The sequence below is a fragment of the Pongo abelii genome, chromosome 3 (assembly GCF_028885655.2).
Source record: "Pongo abelii isolate AG06213 chromosome 3, NHGRI_mPonAbe1-v2.0_pri, whole genome shotgun sequence".
Lineage (NCBI taxonomy): Eukaryota > Metazoa > Chordata > Mammalia > Primates > Hominidae > Pongo > Pongo abelii.
In genome coordinates this window covers 160,950,463-160,975,529 of record NC_071988.2, presented here as the reverse complement: position 1 = coordinate 160,975,529, position 25,067 = coordinate 160,950,463, and the positions used below count along the sequence as shown (strand labels likewise).

Sequence of the window (25,067 nt, the reverse complement as noted above, 5' to 3'; positions counted from 1 at the left end):
ATTGTGGATCTTGCTATCTTCCAAGAGAAGATAGCATATGGTGTTCTAAAAGTTAATATGACTATAGAACGCATTTTCCTACGGAGGAAAAATCAAGGAACATGACTTTGGACGTGTCGCTTTATGAGAAAATAAATTAAGCCTTTTTGCACTAACTTTTCTACTAAGTTGGGCTTTTGTGCTAGAATTTAGGAGATGATGAAGATGTTAGTTTTATTACTGTCTGATTCATATGTATAAATATTATTTAAATTGAGTAATTAAGCTGTATTCTAACAGAGACCAGTGAACTTTCTGTTTTACTTTTTGTTAAAACAGACTTCTGATTACAATTACCAGAATTCTAAAGTATATCTGCATTTTGAAATACAGATGTTAAGATGCTTTAATTAGCTCTTTATATAATTAATCTAATGCTTCCTAATGAAGAATAGAGTGACATCAGAAATCTCAGATATAGAACAGTCACCAAATCAGTAATAATATATTTGATCCTAAAATATGGCCGAGTGCTGTGGCTTGTGTCTGTAATCCCAGCACTTTGGGAGGCTGAGTTGGGCAGATTGCCTGAGCTCAGGAGTTCAAGACCAGCCTGGGCAACATGGTAAAACTCATCTCTACAAAAAAATAACAAAAATTAGCTGGGTGTGGTGGTGCACGCCTGTAGTCCCAGCTACTTAGGGGGCTGAGGTGGGAGGATTGCTTGAGCCCAGGCTGTAGGGAGCTGTGTTCACGTCACTGCACTTCAGTCTGGGTGACAGAGTGAGACTCCATCTCTTCAAAAAAAAAAAAAAAAGTGTATGTATTTATGTGTGTGTATATATATGTATTTGATTTTAAAATACAACATACTTAAGTATTCCCAATTTATTTCTTGAGTCTGCCTCTCACCTGCCAGTGTTCATCTGTGCTCAGGATTGAATATAACTAATTACAGGCTTAATCCTCTTTTGTGTAGAAAAGTATATAGCCCTTACTTTTTCTATTCATTGTGGATGCTAGTCTGTCTGAGAGAGCCTTATGGCAAAAATGAGGAGGAACAAAAGGGAAGGACACAAACCTTTATTAGACATATGAAATCACTTGGAAGTTTTTTTAGCCTTGTGATGTATCTGCATGTGGAAGTGGGGAAATTGAAACGCTTATGCTTACATTCTGGTGAATTAACTGATCCAGAGCAGTAGAGAGTGTTTGATATTTTTTACTTTTCCTCATTTGAGTTCAAAGGGCTTTGCAAATTATCAGATCTTCTGCAATAAGTTGCTAAAGCTGTTTCTCACCATCCTGTAGAACAGAAAACAAATTAAGTTTTTACTAGGATTTGTTTCTATTGCTACACTAATATAAAAGATTGGCAAGGCTGGGTACAGTGGCTCATGCCTGTAATCCCAGCACTTTGGGAGGCCGAGGCGGACGGATCACGAGGTCAGGAGATGGAGACCATCTGGCTAATACAGTGAAAGCCCGTCTCTACTAAAAATACAAAAAATTGGCTGGGTGTGGTAGTGGGTACCTGTAGTCCCAACTACTTGGGAGGCTGAGGCAGGAGAATTGCTTGAACCCGGGAGGCAGAGGTTGCAGTGAGCGGAGATCGTGCCACTGCACTCCAGCCTGGGCGACAGAGCAAGACTCTGTCTCAAAAAAAAAAAAAAAAAGATTGGCAAATCAAGGCTCTGAGCAATGTATATGGCAGTCGAGGCTCTGCCAATGTGTATGACAGAGATTACTACTAACTGCTGTAATCTAAAATACAAAAGTGTTTGTAATACTCCTTTTAGAAGCAGCTTTTCATACAGAGTATATTCATCTACAAATTAGTATCCATTTAAATGAATAATGTGTAATCAGAAAGTCTGCTAATCGTGCCTCTCATATTTTTCTTGTTTTCAACGTATGGTTTCAATATCTTATTTTTTCAGTTGGCCGTAAACCAAAGACCCAGCAATCACCAATTTCCAATGGGTCTCCTGAGTTAGGTATAAAGAAGAAACCAAGAGAAGGAAAAGGTAATTTGGGGAGGGTTGCTTTGGAAGTGAGATGATTTTTTTCCGGTTAGGTGACATTTTTGTATTTGTAAGAAAATTATTTCTAGTACATGCACATATGAGAATACTGTTGTTGGCAATAGTTCTTAATAAGGGATGTATCAGCATCACGTGGGGAGCTTTTTCAAAATATCTGTGCCCAGTTCCTACACCACAGAGATTCTGTAGCCATAGTTGTATCATGGGGGATATAGGGACTTTTGGAAAAAGTCCGAAGGATGTCTGATACATATCCTCCTTAAGAACCATTGACTTACGGGATAATAGCACCCATCCTCATATATAGCTACCCATAATTCAAAGGGGTTTACAACTAAGCCTTGTTTCTAATAATTTCTTTCTTTTCTTATTTTTGTGAGACAGTGTCTTGCTCTGTTGCCCAGGCTGGTGTGTGGTGGTGTGATCATGGCACATTGCAGCCTTGATCTCCTGGTCTTAAGTTATCTTCCCGCCTCAGCCTTCTGAGTTGCTGGGACCACAGGCACATGCCACCATGCCTGGCTAATTTCTTTTTTCTTTTTTTTAATTTTTTGTATAGATGAGGTCTCACTGTCACCCAGGCAGGTCTTACACTCCTAGGCTCAAGTGATCCTTCTGCCTCAGCCTCTGAAAGTGCTGGGACTATAGGCATGAGCCACCGCAACTAGCCTGATACATAACTTCTTAACTGTTTAGAAGAATTCAAGGCGAGCTAAATTTAATTTTCCAATCAATAAATGTCAGTCACATCAGTCACAATTCAGAACAAAACCATGTTTTTGCTTATTTATTGACTTATTTTTACAGACTGGAATGCAGTGGCATGACCATAGCTCACTGCAGCCTTGCGCTACTGTGCTTATAGCCTCCCAAGTAGCTGGGACTACATGCACACACCACCACACCCAGCTAATTTTTTTTTTTTTTAAGAAATGGGGTCTTGTGCTTTGTTGCCCAGGCAGGTCTCGAATTCCTAGCTTCAAGAGATCCTCCGGCCTCACACTCCCAGAGTGCTGAGATTATAAGCATGTGCCACTGCCCCTTGCCTATTTTTGCTTTAGAATTTGTGTATCCTGATTAAAAATGAAAACAGCACCAAACCTCCCCCATTGTGTGCTTTCCTAATTTGTTGAGTAAGATGATTTCAAGTATCATTTCTTTTTAAAATTATTTTTATTACTTTTTTATCTTTTTTTTTTTTTTTTTTAATTTTAAAATCTTTTGTAGAAACAGAGTGCCCCTGTTTTGCCCAGGCTTGTTCCAAACCCCTGGCCTCAAGCGATCCTCCCATCTTGGCCTCCCAAAGTGTTGGGATTATAGGCATGAGCCACTGCACCTGGCCTTTAATTTTCTTGTCAGTCAGATTCTGACAGATAAAGTATCGTTTCAGTAGTGGTTTTAGATGTGTTCTGTCTGCCAATCTGATAACCAAAAATTGATCACTTTCATGATAAGTATTTTCAGACCAATATTCAATAGTTGGATAAATTTTACATTAATATATTTAAATTTATTCTGTCCTTATCAGGTGGTTTGACTTAATAATTTTAAGTAATTAAAACAGAAATTAAGTCTAGTTTAAAAAAAAATTGTCTCCAGTAAGCCTACCAAGAAATTCGGTATTTCGTTAGGTCAAAAAAAAAAAAAAAAAAAAAGTGACATTGAACACTTACTCAGGAACTGGTGACCCAATTTGGGAGAGGCTTAGGATACTTTTCTTATTTCCTTGTTTGTCTTTGGTTGTTGTACACTTCTAACATCTTAGGTTTCTTCTTTTAATTTATATTGAAAACTTTAAAAGTTAACATAGTAAATATTAGAAAACTAAACTGTAAATATACAGTTATTACTGTTGTCTTTTTATATAATTCTTATCCTCAGTGGTATCACTTATACTCAAACATCTTTTGCTTAACACTGGAGAAAAACCGTGACCAGTTTTTACCAATTAAAATCACATCTCATTACAATTTCAGTCTGTATTAAATTCGAGGCAGTGTGTTGTAATTAATTAAAGCTATTACAGTGAAACCTGTATTCAAAATCCAGCCAATGTTTTTTCTGCTGTAAAATTGTGATAATTATGTTTGTCGTAGGCAAATTCCTTATTACCTGGTAAAGAAAGCTTCTCTTTCTGAATCCTGTTTTCCCTAAAACCAGAAATATAATATTTAATAATTTTTTTCTTTAGAGATAGGGTCTCACTCTTGTCACCCAGGCTGGAATACAGTGACAGGATCATAACTCATTGCAGCCTCAGCCTCCCAGGCTAAAGTATTCTTCTGCCTCAGCCTACCAAGTAGCTGGGACCACAGGCACATACCACCGTGTCTGGCTAATTTTAAAATTTTTTTAGAGACGGGTCCCCCTATGTTGCCTAGGCTATTCTCATACTCCTAGGCTCAAGTGATCCTTCAGCCTTGGCCTCCTTAGAATTGTTCATTTTAACTTGGGGATGGCAACATGGGTGCAGTGAGTGTTTAAAGATAATATGAGGGGTTTTGATGAGTTTAATTCAAAACATGGAAACATTCAGATGTTTGTACAGGGCATTGTCTATGTTATACAAACATTTCTTATGTACAGGGCATTGTCTATGTTATACAAACATTTCTTCCAGAGTAAAATCTTTGCTCACATTTACTACTATGTGAACAAAATAAAAATGCAAAAAAAAAAATTTTATGTAACTGAAGATGATACATGGTTTGTTTTAATAGTTTTTAGGTACTGATGCTGGTGTAATAGGGTCCTAGAGATACAAATGTAACATTGTAAAGTTAAAAGTCATTTTTTTTTGTTTTGTTTTGTTTTGTTTTTGAGGTGGAGTTTCGCTCTTGTTGCCCAGGCTGGAGTGCAATGGCGTGATCTCAGTTCACCGCAACCTCTGCCTCCCGGGTTCAAGCGATTCTCCTGCCTCAGTCTCGCGAGTAGCTGGGATTACAGACATGTGGCACCACGCCCGGCTAATTTTTATATTTTTAGTAGAGATGGGGTTTCTCCATGTCGGTCAGGTTGGTCTCAAACTCCCGACCTCAGGTGATCCGCCCGCCACGGCCTCCCAAAGTGCTGGGATTACACACGTGAGCCAACACGCCTGGCCGAAGGTCAGCTTTTTTAGGTCAGTAGATGCATAATGGGTTGAACTCTGCGTTATTAATGAATTTACTGGATTTCATGGAAAGCCACAATGAAAGTGAAATGCCAGAGACAAAACATCAGTATTTTGATTGAAGGTGTTGGGGTAGTGGTGGCTTGTTTTGGAAGCTTCCCACATAGCCTGTATCTTAGATCTGGATTTAAGGATAGTAAACGAATAGTGCATGGAATCCTACAGATGACCTATCTTTTTCGTCTCAGGACTCTTTTCTGTTCTTTTTTTTTTTTCTTTTTTTCTTGAGACGGAGTCTCCTTCTGTCGCTCAGGCAGTGCAGTGCAGTGCAGTGGCGTGATCTCTGCTCACTGCAACATCCGTCTCCAGGGTTCAAGTGATTCTCCCGCCTTTGCCTCGCGAGTAGCTGGGATTACAGGCACCCGCCATCATGCCTGGCTAATTTTCATATTTTTGTAGAGATAGGGTTTCACCATGTTGGCCAGGCTGGTCATGAACTCCTGACCTCAGGTGATCCACCCACCTTGGCCTCCCAAAATGCTGGGATTACAGGCGTGAGCCACCTCGCCCAGCCTTCTGTTCTTCTATTAATAAGAACCTTGGCACCTAGAGGTTATGAAGGGAATAAAATAAAAACAGTCTGAAAAGCCTCTTCTAATGACCGCTGCCCACTACTCTCTCCTCCATAATAAGGGAGAAAAAAGTGTGATACTTTCTTCCTTTTGGGATTAAGTTTTTTATTTTACTTGCCCAGATTCCTTTTTGTTCTTTTATGCACATCCTAGCCATCTTCCAAGACTTCACGATGGCCTCCCAGTCCACTTTATTTTCACTCCTGGAATCCCACAGACATATTTTCTAGATTATTTGGAATATAATTAATTATGCATTGCTTTGTGATAGACCTTATATTGTTTCAAATTGTTATTTATTTCTTGCATTGTTGTTTAACTTGTCATCTACTTTCTTTTCCCTTCTCAACTAAATTATAAATTCCTTGAGGCAGGGACCAGGTTTTAAATTCATCTCCTTAAGCATGGTATGCGATGAATAAGCATTTTATTCTGCAGAAATATCCTAATATTTCCTCATTTTAAAATTTTACTAGTAGTGTGATCCAGAGCTAATGTTACAGTTAACATTTGATGAATATTTGACTGATTTTAAGGAATTACCATATTTTTCCATTTTAGGACCTCAGATTTTAAGATATAAGTATATATAATGAAATCCTTTAAACATTATCTTCCGTCTATTGGGTGTAATCAGTAGAAAGTGATTAGAAATTTTTTTTTTTAAATCTGTTTTTAGAGGCAGTAATGTTCTTTTTTTTTCTTTTTTCCTGAGACACGGTTAAAAACTCTGTCACCCAGGCTGGAGCGCAGTGGTGCGATCTCGGCTCACTGTAACCTCAGCTTCCTGGGTTCAAGCAATTCTCGTGCCTCAGCCTCCCAAGTAACTGGGATTACAGGTGCGTGCCACCATGCCCAGCTAAATTTTATATTTTTAGTAGAGATGGGGTTTCACCATGTTGGCCAGGCTGGTCTCGAACTCCTGACCTCACGTGATACGCCCGCCTCCCAGCCTCCCAAAGTGCTGGGATTACAGGTGTGAGCCACCACACCCAGCCAACAGTAATGTTCTTTGCTATCAAGTCTTAATTGACTGGTAGTACAGAGGAAAATGTTAAGAAAATGCTTGAAGGGTTGAGGGTAGTTTGCACTTAATAATACATATACCTCAGAGTTCATGCCTGTAGGTGAATCAAAGAAAAGTAAGTTTCTTACAAAAAGACCCTAGGTCTGAGGCCTAAAAGTTTTACACATTTCATTGTATTTTGCTTGCCTATCCAATAAAATTACTAAGTACCTTTTGATGAATTTTGATCATGGAATTTAGGCTTATCATATGATAAAGAAAGGTGTAAATAAATTTATTCAGAGTTTAAATCTGTATAAACTAATAAGTTTGATTCTGTTTAATTCAGGTTAACTTTGCCTAAGCAATTATGCCTTTGCCTTTACTGAACTCAAAATCTAGGATAGGGTGATATGTAATAGTATAAAAGCCAGAACCTTTATTTTAGCATCATAACTGTAAGCATACATAGGGGATACCATTTTTTAAAAGTAGAAACAGACCGGACACAGTGGCTCACGCCTGTAATCCCAGCATTTTGGGAGGCTGAGGCAGGCGGATCACCTGAGGTCAGGAGTTCAAGACCAGCCTGGCCAACATGGTGAAACCCTGTCTCTACCAAAAATATAAAAATTAGCCGGGTGTGGTGGAATGTGCCTGTAATCCCAGCTACTTGGGAGGCCGAGGCAGGAGAATTGCTTGAACCTGGGAGGTGGAAGTTGCAGTGAGCCAAGATTGTGCCACTGCACTCCAGCCTGGGCGACAGAGCAAGACTCCGTCTCCCAAAAAAAAAAAAAAAAAAGTAGAAACAAGTATATTCAGGATTTTTATGTTACAATGAAGGACACTTTATTTGCTTTTAATTATGTATTTAATTATGTTAATGAATTTTTAATCAATGTCTGTCATTGTTTTTAAAGGAAACACAACCTATTTGTGGGAGTTCCTTTTAGATCTACTTCAAGATAAAAATACTTGTCCCAGGTATATTAAATGGACTCAGAGAGAAAAAGGCATATTCAAGCTGGTGGATTCAAAGGCTGTCTCTAAGCTTTGGGGAAAGCATAAGAACAAACCAGACATGAACTATGAAACCATGGGACGAGCTTTGAGGTAAAAACTCAAATGAGCTAGTATTCAAACAAAATTTATGTATTTCTTTATATTATCTATTAGCTGTTTAAAGAGAAGCTGAAAATCCTTTACAACTTTTAACTTTGGGGTATATTCTAGAGGAGCTTCTTAGATTTGGAAGTAGGTGGGGAGATAGGAGTTTGGTCTACGTGCTTATAATTTTACCATAATTGGAAAATTCATTTTTGCAGAAAATGTGCTTTTGTACTTAGGACTGTTTCTTAATAGAAATTATGAAGTTGTAGGCTTAAAAAAAAATTAAACCTAAACAAATTATGGTTCCTAAAGTTAGTTTTTTAGTTTTTAGGAGTTTGTTATAAATGGATTTATGTTGATAGGAAAATTTATCTTAAGTTTTATCAGTTTGGCGGGGCACGGTGGCTCACGCCTATAATGCCAGAACTTTGGGAGGCTGAGGCAGGTGGATCACTTGAGGTCAGGAGTTCGAGACCAGCCTGGCCAACATGGGGAAACCCTGTCTCTACTAAAAATACAAAAATTAGCCGGGCCTGGTGGTGCTCGCCTGTAATCCCAGCTATTCGGGAGGCTGAGGTAATAGAATTGCTTGAACCCAGGAAGCGGAGGTTGCAGTGAGCCAAGATGGTGCCATTGCACTCCAGCCTGGGCGACAGAGCGAGACTCTGTCTCAAAAAAAAAAAAAAAAAAAAAAAAAAAAAATTATCAGTTTGATAAACCCACAAAATTCTTTCATTGTTAAGTACATGGCTTCTTCTAATTAAGGGTGTTTTTAAGTGAACACATGGTTTATGTGACAGTATTCGCATATCTCTACTAAGTAAGTGTGGCTTAGGTAATTTTTCCAGTAATATCAGTTTGTTTTTATAACCTATGTAAATCACAAAATAATTTCTACCATTGTCAGTATAGTAAAATATTCAATGATAAGGTAAATTATTTCTTTTAAGAAAAAGAATGAACTTTCAGCCAGTTTATAGACCTTAAGTTTGTAGGACCTTGGCCCCAGGTTCCAACTTGATTCCTACTCTAAATTGTAACGTTTTGAGCAGTCTAGGCAGTAAGAGTTTGTTTTTTTCTCATCTGTTATTAGGGATAAGGGAATGTTTCTGTTAGTATCCACTGTACGTGGTCTTTTTGGTGGGGGTGGAGTGGGGTGGAGAAATAATATACTTGATTCATTTGGTACATTTTCCCCTTACAGATACTACTACCAAAGGGGAATTCTTGCAAAGGTTGAAGGACAGAGGCTTGTATATCAGTTCAAGGATATGCCCAAAAACATAGTGGTCATAGATGATGACAAAAGTGAAACCTGTAATGAAGATTTAGGAGGAACTACTGATGAAAAATCATTAGAACGAGTGTCACTGTCTGCAGAAAGTCTCCTGAAAGCAGCATCCTCTGTTCGCAGTGGAAAAAATTCATCCCCTGTAAACTGCTCCAGAGCAGAGAAGGGTGTAGCTAGAGTTGTGAATATCACTTCCCCTGGGCACGATGCTTCATCCAGGTCTCCTACTACCACTGCATCTGTGTCAGCGACAGCAGCTCCAAGGTAAGTGAAGCAAACCATTAGTTATAATGTATTGACTTTTTAAAAAGTCTCCGTGGTGAAAACAAAATGTCCTTTTGCTTAATATTAGTGTTCTAAGAACCCAGTGTTGTCAGGACTTTGAAAAGTGCTTGATGTTTTAATTATATTTTTTATTGTTGTTAAAGTAGATGTCTTGCTGGGTTCAGTGGCTCACGCCTATAATCATAGCCCTTTGGGAGTCTAAGACAGGAGGATTGCTTGAGGACAGGAGGTCAACACAAGCTTTGGCAACATAGTGAGACCTCCTCTCTATAAAATAAAAGTAAAAAATTGCTGAGCATGGTGGCACACACCTGTAGTCCTAACTACTCAGGAAGCTAAGGCAGGAGAGTCACTTGAGCTTAGGAGTTGGAGGTTGTAGTGAGCTAAGATTGCACCATTATACTCCAGCCTAGGTGACAGACTGAGACCTCATCTCCAAAAAAAAAAAAAAAAAGTAGATGTCTTAAATAACCTGAATTGGTTTTTATGGTTTTATAGATGGAGCTTAATGTAGGCTTTAGTTTTTAAAATATATCATGGTATGTTTGTGTCAAACATCAGGGATTGCCAGTACCTCTGTAAAATTTGGGAGCACTATTCTACACATTTTGGATTTGTATTAATCTTTTACTCAGGAGACCTATTTTCTCAGTTGGCATTAAATATAATCAGCTTTTTTCTTTCTAATGTACTAGGACAGTTCGTGTGGCAATGCAGGTACCTGTTGTAATGACATCATTGGGTCAGAAAATTTCAACTGTGGCAGTTCAGTCAGTTAATGCAGGTGCACCATTAATAACCAGCACTAGTCCAACAACAGCGACCTCTCCAAAGGTAGTCATTCAGACAATCCCTACTGTGATGCCAGCTTCTACTGAAAATGGAGACAAAATCACCATGCAGCCTGCCAAAATTATTACCATCCCAGCTACACAGCTTGCACAGTGTCAACTGCAGACAAAGTCAAATCTGACTGGATCAGGAAGCATTAACATTGTTGGAACCCCATTGGCTGTGAGAGCACTTACCCCTGTTTCAATAGCCCATGGTACACCTGTAATGAGACTATCAATGCCTCCTCAGCAGGCATCTGGCCAGACTACTTCTCGAGTTATCAGTGCAGTCATAAAGGGGCCAGAGGTTAAATCGGAAGCAGTGGCAAAAAAGCAAGAACATGATGTGAAAACTTTGCAGCTAGTAGAAGAAAAACCAGCAGATGGAAATAAGACAGTGACCCACGTAGTGGTTGTCAGTGCGCCTTCAGCTATTGCCCTTCCTGTAACTATGAAAACAGAAGGACTAGTGACATGTGAGAAATAAAATAGCAGCTCCACCATGGACTTCAGGCTGTTAGTGGCAGTACTGACATAAACATTTGCAAGGGAAGTCATCAAGAAAAGTCAAAGAAGACTTTAAAACATTTTTAATGCATATACGAAAACAATCAGACTTACTGGAAATAAATTACCTATCCCATGTTTCAGTGGGAAATGAACTACATATTGAGATGCTGACAGAAAACTGCCTCTTACAGTAGGAAACAACTGAACCCATCAATAAGAAAAAGGATTGAAAGGGACCAAGCAGCTCACTACGATATCAAGTTACACTAAGACTTGGAACACTAACATTCTGTAAGAGGTTATATAGTTTTCAGTGGGAGGGGTTGGGATGGGTAATCTCATTGTTACATATAGCAATTCTTGATGCATTTTATATGCATACCAGCAATTATTACTGTGTTCGCACAGTTCTCACTTAACTGGTGCTATGTGAAGACTCTGCTAATATAGGTATTTTAGAATGTGAATTGAAGAATGGATCCCAAAAACTTCAGAAAGAGGATAGCAAAAAAAGATCTAGTGCGATTTTATATATATATATATATATATATATACACACACATATATATATATCATATAGCTTAAGCTGATTTAAAACAAAGGCCTTAGACTAATTTTCGGTTTTCTTTCTTGAAATAAGCTAATGGCTTGTTTGTGTAAAGCTTTTTTATTAAAAGAAAAATTTTAAAAATCTTGTACCTAGCACAGTATTGTTATAGAATTTACATGTAACATTTTATATGGTAGTTTAAGTCTGTCAGTTTCTTAATTGTGGACAAATTAACAGTTGGCTCTGGCCTTTTGCTGTAACATGCCTGTGTCACTCACTTAGCCCTGGCATTTGTGCAGACATACCATTTTCAGTTCTGCTGTCACTTGGAAGTTCAGGCTCAGCATGAATTTTTGTCAGGTAGCTCTAATACCTGGAGTTTTCTTTCTTTCTTTCTTTCTTTTTTTTTTTTTTTTAGTTGAAGTTTATGAGGGAAATACCAGTGTTCAGATTTGAACTATAATAGTTTGTATATTCAACATTTGAAGTATATTCTATTTTGTTGTACTCTTGTTTCAAAGTGTATTCAAGTAGGTTTTCTGAAATATAGAAATGAAATTTATCTTCTGTTTTGGTCTCTGGTGATATTTTAAACAATATTTAAAAGCCAGTATAGAAGTGTTTTAGTTAAGAAGTGATAAAACATCTCTCTTCTCCTTCCCAACTACTGCATGAAGAAATTCTCCTTCTGTTTTGTTCCATTATATTAATATTTGGCAAATATCTGCATGTTGCCACTTTCTAACTATAATGATGAACTATAATGTTCTGCTTAACAAAATGAATTTAGTATTTTAGTTGGCTGCACTTAAAGAATTTATATTTGTAAAACACTTCAAACCATTTGTTTCACAATCAGACCTTTTGTGGATAAAAAGAACAATTACACTTCTAGCCCTTTCACAGATTAGGAAGTTAAGGTATCTGAAGGATTACATAAACTATGTCATTTCACTACTGTCTGTCACTCCATGTCTTAATGCTCTTTCTACTACAAAGATAAGTTATCTATTTTTACATGTTTTAGAAATGTAGATGAACTCATACATAATATTTTTTGTCTTTTAATTGATCACATACTACTTATGTCAGAGATTGTTCATAACAGTTCCCTTTGTAATCTTTTAAACTTTTCCATAAATATATTGATGATACTTTTATACAAAAGCTCAAAGAAAAACTCACTTGATTATTTTCCCATTTGGGAGTTACTCTCAAATTGTATCTCCTTTTAAAACATTTCCAAAATATTTCAGCTTTGAAAATCAATATTAAGTGCTTTGGCACTTAATTGTATTATCTTGTTTATTGCACTGTGACTTCATTTGTTTGTCATGTCTTCCATAATACTCATTTAGAGCAACGATTATATTTTATGCCATACCTACCCCTCTCCCCAAGTGCTGAGCATATTAGACACTCAGGTCAGACGTTTATTGATTTTGGGAACATTTGCTGAGAATATAAGTCACATGCTTAAATACTTTGCTTCTATGCTGGATTCTTAATCAGTTCTAACAGGGTTAAACCAGGGCTATCTAGCTACCTCTGCTACTCTACTGGAAATTTTTTTCTCTTTGAGAATAAGCACATCTAAAGTCTAGACTTGGAGCCAGATGCGGTGGCTCACGCCTGTAATCCCAGAACTTTGGGAGCCAAGGTGGGTGGATTGCTTGAGGCCAAGAGTTTGAGACCAGCCTGGCCAACATGGTGAAACCCCGTCTCTACTAAAAATACAAAAATTATCCGGGAGTGGTGGTGCATGTTTGTAATCCCAGCTCCTCAGGAGTCTGAGGCACAAGAATCTCTTGAATCTGGGAGGTGGAGGTTGCAGTGAGCCGAGATGATGCTACTGCACTCCCTCCAGCCTGGGTGACAGCAAGATTCTGTCTCAAAAAAAAAAAAAAAAAAGTCTAGACTTGGAAACATACATGTTGACAGTATATACTGATCAGAATGTTGCAGATTGAAATTAATGATGTGCCTCACCCGCATCCTTCCTGCCTTTTTAATGCTATGGCTTTTAATCTCAGCACTTCCAAACTATAAATCAACATAATTTATAGTTGCTTTTTTGTGTCCAGTGTATATTAGAGGGAAAAAAACCCACATAATCTTGGCTTGATGCTACTACATTTTCCAGCCTCACTAGATCTTTAAATTACGATCAGTAGTCTATCAATTTATTCTTTAGGCCACTTTCCAGCATCAATTCCAGCCTTCACCACCCTTCTCACCAGATAACCAGTATACCTCTATACAGAGAACATGAGCATGAGCTGTGAATTCCCTCCATTCCTGGACCCCTTGCTACAGATGATTTACTTACTCCAACATCCATCCTTACCACCTGTCTAAGGAAGGAGGTTCCCTTCCTCCTGTACTCAGCATCTCCCTTTCACACCTACTTGGTCTCCTTGCTCCAACAATTAATAGCCTATCTTTCTGTCCCTTCTTTTTCTTCAAATAGCCTGCAGTCTGAATTCTTGCTTAGAAACAGTTCTCCATGAGATCCCCAGTAACCCAATTGTCAAATTAAACGGACACTTTGGTTCAGTTAATCTCATGCCTACTTCTCAAAAGTTACTTGGTTTCCCATGTTTACTTCCTGCCTAACCAACTTGTTTTTTCTTTGTTCTTTCTGCCTATGGGCGTCTTTCTTCTTTTCCTCATAGAATTGTTGTCAGGATTAAATGAGTTAATATATTAAGGATTTGTAACTAGTGTCTGGCACATAGAAAACACTCTTATTAGACGTTTACTATTATTTCACTAACATAATTGTTAGATAATCTCACTCATGCCTATGGTTTTTACTACCAAATCTATTGTTAAAGCCTAGACTTTTATGCTGTCATTTTTTTTTTCTCTCTATTGGAATGCTTCACGAAATTTTATGTCATCCTTGTGCAGGGGCTGTGTTAATCTGTGTATCGTTCCAGTATTAGGATATGTGCTGCTGAAGCAGGCACTACTGTATTTTAGGTGGGTTTATCTAATTGCCACTGGCTGTTTCTTCCTGAGTATCCAATTGAGCTCTCTTCCCTCCAAAATCTGTTTCTCTTAGCCCAATAAATAATACCAGCAACCCATTACTCATACTAGAAGCAACCTGGGGGCCATCCTAGATACTTTACCGCCTCTAATCATTAACCAAATTTCTACTCATAGTACCTTCTAAATACCTTCTTTTCCATCCTCCCTGTCTTTGTCTCACCAAGTCTCCCTCTAATCCATTCTCCAGGCTACCAGTTGAGAGCTTTCTAAATGAAGCTTTCATCACTTATGAACCTTTGTGATTGCTTCAGATTCTTCAATGGCATCTCTTGCTAAAAAGATATGCCTAAGCACAGCAATTAAAGTCCTTTGATCTGGGCTCTGCCTATCTCCCCAAGCCTCATTCTCTTGCTACTACTCTTTTAGACTTTCCTGGGCTATAATATTTCATTTTTTCCCAAATATTCTAGGCATTCATACCTCATGAGCCATCCATTGATGGCTTCTTTCTGGACAACTCGTTCCTCCTTCACCTACATTGGAGTTCAGTTTTATTTACTGAGATATGAGGTGACAGACATCAAAATAAAAGTTTCTGAAATAGGTGTGAAAACCATTCAGGTTGGGGAGTGATCTGTGAGTGAGCTCAGAACTTAAAGAGTAGAAAGAGTAAAGTATATAAAGATAGGTTGGGGGAAAAGAAAAAGAATTAGCAACGAATGTCAAGGACTATTCATAGAGAATAAACAGGACAGATAAGGTAACATTTCAAGATATGGTGGCAACATCAAGTGCAGAAAGGCAAAGCAAATCAGGCTAAAGAAAAAGCCACTGAGATTACACTGACAATGAGAGGGCAGTTCCAGTGAGGTGTGGTGAAGCCAGAATGTAAGGGATGGGGCACTTGGTACATTACTTAGTGGCCTGTCTGACACCGCATACACTCAGGAGTGTACATTTCTGATCACATTAACAAGTCATGTCTAATTACTAAGACAAACTAAAGACAAAATTTTGGCCTTGGAGTTATTTATAAGGTCTCTTATGATCCTTTTGCTTTTAAGTCTCCTATCCTACTTTTATGAGGGTACTACAGAGCACTTTATTTTTGGCAGGCAAGAGTAACTCTTTAGTTCCTCAGCTATCAAAGCAGCTTTTCCTTTTATTGTAGCTTTTAACCATTCAAAGTACTGCAAGTCTTCAGTGGTTGTGATTCATCTAGTCTTCAGCCCCTTTGTTACAATCACTGTCCCCCATAATTAAAACATACTCTGTAGGAGCTCAGTACACTGTGATGCCAGCCCTAATGGTAGAATAAGATACTGCTCACCCTTTACAAGGGCACTGATTTGCCTCCTATCTGCGTCACACCTCCAAACCTTTGAAACACTCACGTGCAGCAGGGAGACTTATTTGAGCACCCATAACTATCTTTGTGAACACCGCAACTCAGTAGTAATGCTTTGGGTTCAAGACTAAAAAACAATACATCACAGCTTACAAAGTAAAACATAATTGCTTGGCCGTGTGTGTGGATCATGAGGTCAGGAGATCGAGACCATCCTGGCTAACACGGTGAAAGCCCATCTCTACTAAAAATACAAAAAATTAGCAGGGTGTGGTGGCGCACGACTATAATCCCAGCTACTCAGGAGGCTGAGGCAGGAGAATCACTTGAACCTGAGAGGCGGAGGTTGCAATGAGCTGAGATGGCATCACTGCACTCCAGCCTGGACAACAGAGCGAGACTCCGTCTCAAAAAAAAACACAAAAAACCGTAATTGCTTAATGCAAAATACTGCATATCAAAGATAAAACAAAGCTGTGAATTATAAATAGGCTGTAAACTAACAGCAGAGTTACTTTCCCCCAAGATAATTGTTCACATCCATTGCACTGTAGAATCTTTGTTTTTTGAGAGAGTCTCGCTGTCACCCAGGCTGGAGTGCACTGGCGCCATCTTGGCTCACTGCAACCTCTGCCTCCTGGGTTCAAATGATTCTCCTGCTTCAGCCTCCTGAGTAGGTGGGATTACAGGCACGCACAACTACACCTGGCTAATTTTTTATATTTTCAGTAGAGACGGGGTTTCACCATGTTGGCCAGGCTGGTCTCAAACTCCTGATCTCAGGTGATCCACCTGCCTCGGCTTCCCAAAGTGCTGGCATTATAGGCGCGAGCCATCACACCTGGCCTGCACTGTCTTGTCTTAACTTTGAGAAACTTGTCTATTTCAGGTAAGTGATACTGTCACTGCCCAAAAAGGAAAAATACTAATCTATATAATCTGCAATTCTGAATTGTAGGACATTAATTCACTTGAATCCAGTGGTTACTTTGCCTCACATTAGAAATAGCTGGGAAGCTTTTCATAAGCCTGTGTCTTAGCTCCTACTCCATACCAATTAAGTCAGTGTTTGGGAAAGGGAGCCAGACATCTTTATTTTTAAAATATCTCTAGGTGATTTCATTGTGCAGCAACATTTTAGAACCACTGCCTTATAGTTGCAATAAGGAAAGCGTTAACATTTAGGGTTCTGTGTTCCAAAAATGGAAAAAGGTAGTTTGAGATATAGTATTACAAATAGCTTTTTGAAAACCTACATACTGTGTATTTTATCGATTCTAAAGCCTTTTTCTTATATTTAACATGTCTTTAATTAGGATGACTCTGTAAGAGTCTTATGAAACAGTACACCAAGTTAATGTGCCTTGTCTCTTCAAAGAAATTACTCTGGAAAGCTATATGCTAATTCTAATAATGTTGCAATTCAAAATACTTTTAAATGGCTTTTTAGAGGAGAATCTAAATTTTACATATATTTAACAGAGACAGATTTCCTGTTGAAGATTTTAGTTTTAAAAAGAGCTGCGTCATTTGAAGTTAATGTGATGTGAATCAAGCTAGGTAATGTCATACTTGGTTCAAATGAAGATGTGGCTATGAGATTGACAGAAGTTTTCTTAAGAGCTTCATCAAACATATGGAAGCAGTTCCAAAAAGTTTCCCAAATGTTTTTGGGCAGTGGCAGCAGTAACTCAGAGTTCTAAAATTCAAATTCAAATCAGAATTTTAAGAAACCTCAGAGATTATTCCTTTATTACAAATGAAGAACCTAAGGTTCAGGAAAACTTTTGACTCATCAGTTGGTTCAGATAGTGGCCGAACTGCAAAGAACTCGCCCTCTGACTCCCAGTTGAGTTTTAGCCTGAACCCCCACTCACTCCCATCCAAAAACAAGTGGGGGTGGGGGTTGCAGGGAGGGAAACAAGTTTCTCACAAACTGAATTTTAAAATATTGCAGAATTTTGCTGGGTGTTCTCTGCAGGTTTACCAGTCTGTGGAAACCAGAATCAGATGTCAGACATGTTCCTTATGTCCAGTCTTCCACCATCTTCCCTTTTTTTTTTATTTCTGGGAGACAGTCTAGCTCTGTCACCCAGGCTGGAATGTAGTGGCATGATCTCTGCTCACTGCAACTTCTGCCTCCCAGGTTCAAGCAATACTCCCATCTCATCCCCCAGAATAGCTAGGATTAGGTGCTTGCCAACACGCCCAGCTAATTTTTGTGTTTTTAGTAGAGACAGGGTTTTGCCATATTGGCCAGGCTGGTCTCCAACTCCTGACCTCAGGTGATCCACCCACCTCGGCCTCCCAAAGTGCTGAGATTACAGGTGTGAGCCACCACACTGGGCCCATTTCCACTTGTATGGTTTCCATTCCTGTATGCAAGTTGTCTGGATCTTGAAGCATGAACCTGTTTAATGTGGCAAGATATTTAATCAGTATCCTGCTTTATTGCTACAAGAGTTTCAGATAGTTTACATATAAGAATAAATTGCTGGGGGTGGTGGCTCACGCCTGTAATCCCAGCACATTGGGAGGCCGAAGTGGGCAGATCACCTGAGTCAGGAGTTTGAGACCAGCCTGACCAACATGGAGAAACCCCGTCTCTACTAAAAATAGAAAAAATAGCCAGGCATGGTGCCGCATGCCTGTAATCCCAGCTACTCGGGAGGCTGAGGAGGGAGAATTGCTTGAACCTGGGAGGCGGAGGTTGTGGTGAGCCGGGATCACGCCATTGCACTCCAGCCTGGGCAACAAAAGCAAAACTCCGTCTCAAAAAAAAAAGAATAGGCCGGGCACGGTGGCTCAAGCCTGTAATCCCAGCACTTTGGGAGGCTGAGGCGGGCGGATCACGTGGTCAGGAGATCAAGACCATCCTGGCTAACACGGTGAAACCCCGTCTCTACTAAAAATACAAAAAAATTAGCCGGGCGTGGTGGCGGGCGCCTGTAGTCCCAGCTACTCGGGAGGCTGAGGCAGGAGAATGGCGTGAACCCGGGAGGCGGAGCTTGCAGTGAGCCAAGATCGCGCCACTGCACTCCAGCCTGGGCAACAGAGCGAGACTCCATCTCAAAAAAAAAAAAAAAGAATAAATGGAAGTCAACAAAAACAGGTACAAGAAATTTCAGTGAAAAGGAATTTCAAATAAATTACAAAAGAAAACTAATACAGAGAGTATATGCTGTAAAGTGTTACACAGTCATTAAAATCCAGCTATATATAAAAATATATAAAAATTGGCTTTGAATATATTGGCAGCCAATAAAGATAACCAGTTGAGATTCATACAGTCCAAGTTTACCAGATGCTTAGGAGACGCAAAGCTTTGCCTAGCATTGTCAAGAAAGGTTTTGCTGTCTGTGTGACTAATCTTACATGAATGTTTTCCCAGAATTGAGTTTTCCAAAGAAATATGGGAACAAGGGGCTGGAGTTGTGGGTATTCTGTCATTCAAAGGCAGATCTTTTACATTACAAATCAAAGTACAACTGACAACCTCTCAAAATTGAAGAACCTAAGCACTAGCCCACAACCTCACATCTGCCTAGAGGAACAACTGGGTAGAAAAGACCAACCAACCAATCTTTTGCCCTTCAGTCAGCCCTTCTGCCTATTTTGGGCTAAATTTCTATAAACACTTAGTTCTGCCCTTTCAAATTGAAGGGTTATTCTCTTTGGTGAAAAAATTAGGAGTAGGTTGTTATCACATGAAATACAGAGGGCCCTTCCCTTTTCTGTTTTGAAACTTAGCCATTATTCTTCTGTGACTTACAATATGTATTTTAAAATTTATATTATTTTACAGATCTCACAAATCTATGAGGTTGAGAGGGCAGATATACTGTATGGATGAGAAAACTTAGGCTCTAGAGATGGAGCGACTCATTCAGGGTCACACTGGTGACAGCTAAGTCTTTTCAGTTACAGCCTGTGCCCTTTGACATGTTGCTTTTTTCCTCTCCCCTTATTGTACATGCCCTAGTTCCAGGCCTTTGCCATTGTGGTGTTTGACCATGGCTCACAAATCTCTTGCTAATATCTATCCACTCCAGGTAAAAAGTCTGCCTGTCCTATATTTTTATACATATCATTTTAAAGAAAGAGTTGATTAGAGCTCCTTATGCATGCACATTCATTTCTTGGATGCCTTTCCTTTTTTAAAACTTGAAATCATGTTTTAGTTTTCTCTCTTTTTACAATTCTTGGGAATCTTTCAAGTCTAACACACATGATAAATAATGCATATATATGTAACCATATGCAACATTCCCTTCATTATAAATCTTGGCTGTTTTAAAAAATGGTTTGAATACAGAATATTTGCATCAATTTTTTCCTTTAATTTGAAATACTAAAGTAGCTGTTCTTATTGCTTCCTTTAAAAACTATGATTGAAGTACGCTAACAGTATCAAATGTTCTACTTTGGGCAAAACTAGACTTTACTGTATCAGAAAACTGGAAATCCAGGCCAGGTGTGGTGGCTCACGCCCGTAATCCCAGCTACTAGGGAGGCTGAGGCAGGAGAATCACTTGAACCTGGGAGGCGGAGGTCGCAGTGAGCCGAGATCGTACCTCTGCACTCCAGCCCAGGCAACACAGTGAGACTTCATCTTAAACAAAAAAACAAACCACTGGAAATCCATTATATTCCAGTATTCAGCCACCATATCTTGCTTCTAGTCTAACACTGTATGTATGATACTGCATGTGTATTTGACTTACATGTTTGACCATTTGACCATGTTTAACAAATCTCTTGCTACACTACAATGTCTATTCTCCCCGTTTGTGTTCACTCAAAGCCAAAGAAACGGTGGTGGGGAAGAAGCAAGCACTTTGGAGTCCAGACAGACCTGAGTTTGAATCCTGACTCAGCTACTATTTATTAGCTATCACTTTGCTCAAATTATTTGACCTTTTGAGCCCCCGTCTATAGTTTTAAGATCGTATGTAAAGCTCTTGGAGTCAAAGGAACGGAAATGTTAATTTCATCATATGTATACACCATAATGCCTTATTTAAATAAACAATCCAGTCAGTTATTATTACCACCATGTACTACGGTATCTGCTGAAATGTGGCACGAAGGAAACCAAAACTCATGCCATTCCTACTCCCTCTTCAAATTTGCAATTTACCTTCTGAGACTCAATGACAAAATAGTGTATGGGAAAATAGAAAAATAAAAACCAGAAACAATAGTATATAGGGTATAATAGGAAAAGCAGAATGAAAGGTACATATGGATGGAATAAGGGATCTATGCAAGGAACATGCAACTTAGGGTGGGGCACAGTGGCTCATGCCTGTAATCCCAGCACTTTGGGAGGTGGAGGTGTAGGAGGATCACTTAAGCCCAGGAGTTTGGGACCAGCCTGGGCAACGTGGTGAAACCCCATCTCTACAAAAAAAATAAAAAATTTTAGCTGGGCATGGTTTCACGTGCCTGTGGTCCCAGCAGCTCGGGAGGCTGAGGTGGGAGGATCACTGGAGCCCATGGGGTAGACTACAGTGAGCCATGATCACACCACTGCACTGCAGCCTGGGTGACAGAGCAACACCCTGTCTCAAAAGAAAAGAAAAAAGCAACCTATTAATAATATACTACTAAAAAATTACAAGGCTCACATATGACTTAAAAAAAATTTTCTTTTTCAGTTCCTGGTAATGCATCAGTGAAGGATTCAATCTCCCGCAGTGATAACTAGAAAGGATAACTCAGAGTTTCACTGGATTTTTTCCAGTCCCCTTAACTCATAGTAACATACCAATCGTATGTTGGTGTTTCCAAAACTGATTTTGTCCGGTGGCATGCCCATGCACCCATATGCCCACCCTCAACTCATACCCTGTTAATTTTGTTGGCAGACTACACTTGAAACTCAAACATTATTTTGGCCTTCATTCTTATCCAGATTTATTTACTTAAGGCTGCCATAGTTTCTCTTCCGGTTGAAGTATTTTGAGGTAGGTAAACAATGTACCTGCACTAATGAGTATTCTAATCAGTATTGTTCTCAACAACATATGACTAGCAATTAGTCATGCTAAAATCTGAACCAATTCTACATTTGGTAGATGTTCCCGTGCTTGTCATTCTTTCCAGTAGCCCCAAAATTGTGTGCATACTATGTTACTTCTGAAAACGTCATTTGTTTTAAAAGTGGTTCTATTACAGAATGAGTGATCCATTTCAGTGGACGTTGTTGCAGCTACCACATACATCGAGCGTAAGTGCCATCAACTTGCAGCTACAGATCTATGTTCGTTCACTTTTACAGTGAAGGCTCCGTGTGTGAATGGATATATGTGGGTCATTACGACAAAACAGTATTAAAGGAGAAAATCTATTCCCAGATTCTTTTTGGACTACAAAGACATTAAAAGCACTAGCTTTAAAAGACCATTTATTAATCTTATGTATTTACAACTCACAAATTAAAATATCTATTACTAATAAGTTATTTTGTTTGGAAGAGGCTTTACCTGTAATTTTTACTTTTATTTCTGATGGAAGAGAATTCCAGGTTTTTTTGAGATGGAGTTTCACTCTTGTTGCCCAGGCTAGAGCGCAATGGTGCGGTCTCGGTTCACTGCAACCTCCACCTCCCAGGTTCAAGCGATTCTCCTGTTTCAGCCTCCCAAGTAGCTGGGGATACAGACACCTGCCACCATGCCCAGCTAATTTTTGTAATTTTAGTAGAGACAAGGTTTCACCATGTTGGCCAGGCTGGTTTCGAACTCCTGACCACAGTTGATCCTTGGCCTCCCAAAGTGCTGGGATTACAAGCATGAGCCACCACACCCGACCCAGGTTATCTAACTTTTTACATCCTTCTTTCTAGATATTTTGAATCACAGTATCTGGCTATCTTAGGAAATTTCAATGAAAGCCCATTAACAGGCTTTCTAGAAAGTTTCCTATCTCTGAAACGAAGGTCCTACTGACTCTCTTGGCCACTGCCACATACAGCTTCTAAATAACCTATTGTGAATAGCACATTCCAATACGAATAATGATGACATCGGGTGACTAATATCAAACGCATACCAATATTATTCCAACAGTAAAATTTAAATATATAACAGCAATAATGAAAACTAATTGGAATCTCTTCAAGAAACACAATAAGGCCGGGCGCTGTGGCTCACACCTGTAATGCCAGCACTTTGGGAGGCCTAGGCGGGCGGATCACGAGGTCAGGAGATTGAGACCGAGACCATCCTGACTAACACGGTGAAATCCCGTCTCTACTAAAAATACAAAAAATTAGCTGGGCGTGGTGGCGGGCGCCTGTAGTCCCAGCTACTTGGGAGGCTGAGGCAGGAGAATGACGTGAACCCGGGAGACAGAGCTTGCAGTGAGCCAAGACTGCGCCACTGCACTCCAGCCTGGGCAACGGAGTGAGACTCCGTCTCAAAAAAAAAAAAAAAAGAAACACAGTAACGGAACATAGAGGCAGGACAAGGATTATTTTTGAAGAATGTACCAAAGAAATCTGACATTTAAATAACAAAAGCCCCTCCAGGCTAAATAGTTCCTTTGTACTCATTTTGTTGTAGCCCAAATGAAAATATTTTAAAGCTTTATGAAAATTACCATAAATTACTTTCTAACTTCTCCTGCATGGTTCTAAAATGTTCATAATGCTATAATTTACTTAATTTTATATGAAGATATAAAAAATAAATATTGCCATGCATACTGTTGACATTTTAAAAACCCACAAATAAATAACTTAAAATGCTGTTTAGAGAAATTGCTCCTACATACTATTATGGAAGATTCAAGCAACTCTGAGTTTTTATAGCATCCTCAAACTGAAAAAGCTTCAAAATAACCAAATTTATTATTATTTTAGAAACAGAGATGGGATCTCATGCCATGTTGCCCAGGCTGGACTCGAACTCCTGGGTTCAAGTGATTCTCCCACCTTGGCCTCCCAATGTGCTGGTATTACAGGCATGAGCAGCCACCACATCTGACCAAAACAAGCCAATTTAATGCCCTTAAATGATCAAAATGTAATATTAAGGAAAAGAAAACAATACAAGCCAAAATTGGAGTGCAAACGCCTTTTTCGCTATAGGTTTTAATTGAAAAGATCTGTGAACTAAAGGGAGTCTTTTCCAAGGGCATGCTGGAAACGAAGAAAATGAAATGATAGAAACTTCCCATGTTTCTGTCCTTCGTCTGGCATTGTCTTATCCTATTTGTTTCCTGAAAACATTCCCTGTTAAGACTTGTGATCCAAGGTCAGGAGATCAAGACCATCCTGGCTAACAGGGTGAAACCCTGTCTCTACTAAAAATACAAAAAATTAGCCGGGCGTGGTGGCGGGCGCCTGTAGTCCCAGCTGCTCTGGAGGCTGAGGCAGGAGAATGGCATGAACCCGGGAGGCGGAGCTTGCAGTGAGCCGAGATCAGGCTACTGTACTCCAGCCTGGGTGACAGAGCGAGACTGTCTTAAAAAAAAAAAAAAAAAAAAAAAAGGCTCTTGTGATTAAAAAGACAAAAGCAAGTATTTATGAAAGTCCATCAGGTTCCTCAGTAAAGCTGAAGTCACACACTAGAGACAGGTGGTCTGAAGGATAATTGAAGGAAGGTAACCTGTTGGGTCCAATCTGTTCTTCAGTGAGCAGATCGAGAGCTGACCTTACATTTAGAGCATGTTTAGAATACCAGATGTAATCCAGGGTGTGCCTGCACTCCCCTGAGGTCCGGATCTTCCAGGTAGTATATGGGGGTTCTGACTGCCCATCAGCACTCAGCAGCTTGTAGGCGCTGTTCAGGTTGAGGCTGGAGGAAGCAAAGTGTTTGTAGACCTCTTCTGTTGGCTCTGCATTGAAGTCCCCACACACAATAAGGGGAATCTTGGCTCCTTGGGTGATGTTTTGCAGGTTCTGAAGGAGGTCACAGCCTTGAGCTGATCGAAACCGCTCCCAGCCAGTGCGTGCTTTTAGATGGGTGACAGCGATGCAGAACTGTCGGCCTGACTCCTTGCACTCCAGGGTCTGTGCAATGGCCACCTGGTTGGTTTTCAATGTCATGGCTGTCAGCCTAATATTGGCACTGTTGACTAGCTTGAATCGGTTTTGAAGAAAAAATAAGGCACAACCATCTGGTCCATTGTTGTGTTCTACATCTAGACAAGGTGACCAGGGTTTGGGGAAAAATGTGCCTTGATAGCCTAGTCTACTGAGGAGTGGCTGGAAGGTGTCAAAATAGTGGTCCACCTCTTGGAGGCACAATATATCAGGCTGGTAGGCCAGGATTTCTTCTAGGATGAGACATTTCCTTTCTTCCCATTTGAGTGCTTCAACAGGGCATTGTACAAAGTTGTCTTTGCCTTCTCCAAGAGCTGAAA

General features: G+C 39.5%; 2 protein-coding genes and 1 non-coding gene across 18 annotated transcripts in view; 1 reads left to right on the top strand and 2 right to left on the bottom strand.

Annotated features, from left to right (window-relative positions):
• The window catches only part of ELF2 (E74 like ETS transcription factor 2), a 142,756-nt gene extending 118,826 nt beyond the window's left edge, over positions 1-23,930 (top strand). For 10 of the 14 annotated variants that reach the window (XM_054553537.2, XM_024245933.3, XM_024245932.3 and 7 more), the window contains 4 exons: positions 1,920-2,006; positions 7,695-7,887; positions 9,089-9,439; positions 10,156-23,930. In XM_054553537.2, the coding sequence (XP_054409512.1) occupies positions 1,920-2,006; positions 7,695-7,887; positions 9,089-9,439; positions 10,156-10,780 (1,256 nt within the window). In that variant the 3' untranslated portion in view covers positions 10,781-23,930. The remainder of the gene's footprint in view (positions 1-1,919; positions 2,007-7,694; positions 7,888-9,088; positions 9,440-10,155) is intronic. The other 4 variants (XM_054553533.2, XM_054553532.2, XM_054553536.2 and 1 more) reach the window with 1 other exon arrangement.
• LOC112133234 (U6 spliceosomal RNA) lies at positions 14,222-14,325 on the bottom strand. The gene has a single exon (XR_002914914.1). It is a non-coding gene; the product is annotated as a U6 spliceosomal RNA (small nuclear RNA).
• NOCT (nocturnin) overlaps positions 22,091-25,067 on the bottom strand; it is a 32,259-nt gene continuing 29,282 nt past the window's right edge. For all 3 annotated transcript variants that reach the window (XM_002815154.6, XM_054553541.2, XM_054553542.2), the window contains exon 3: positions 22,091-25,061. In XM_002815154.6, the coding sequence (XP_002815200.1) occupies positions 24,226-25,061 (836 nt within the window). In that variant the 3' untranslated portion in view covers positions 22,091-24,225. The remainder of the gene's footprint in view (positions 25,062-25,067) is intronic.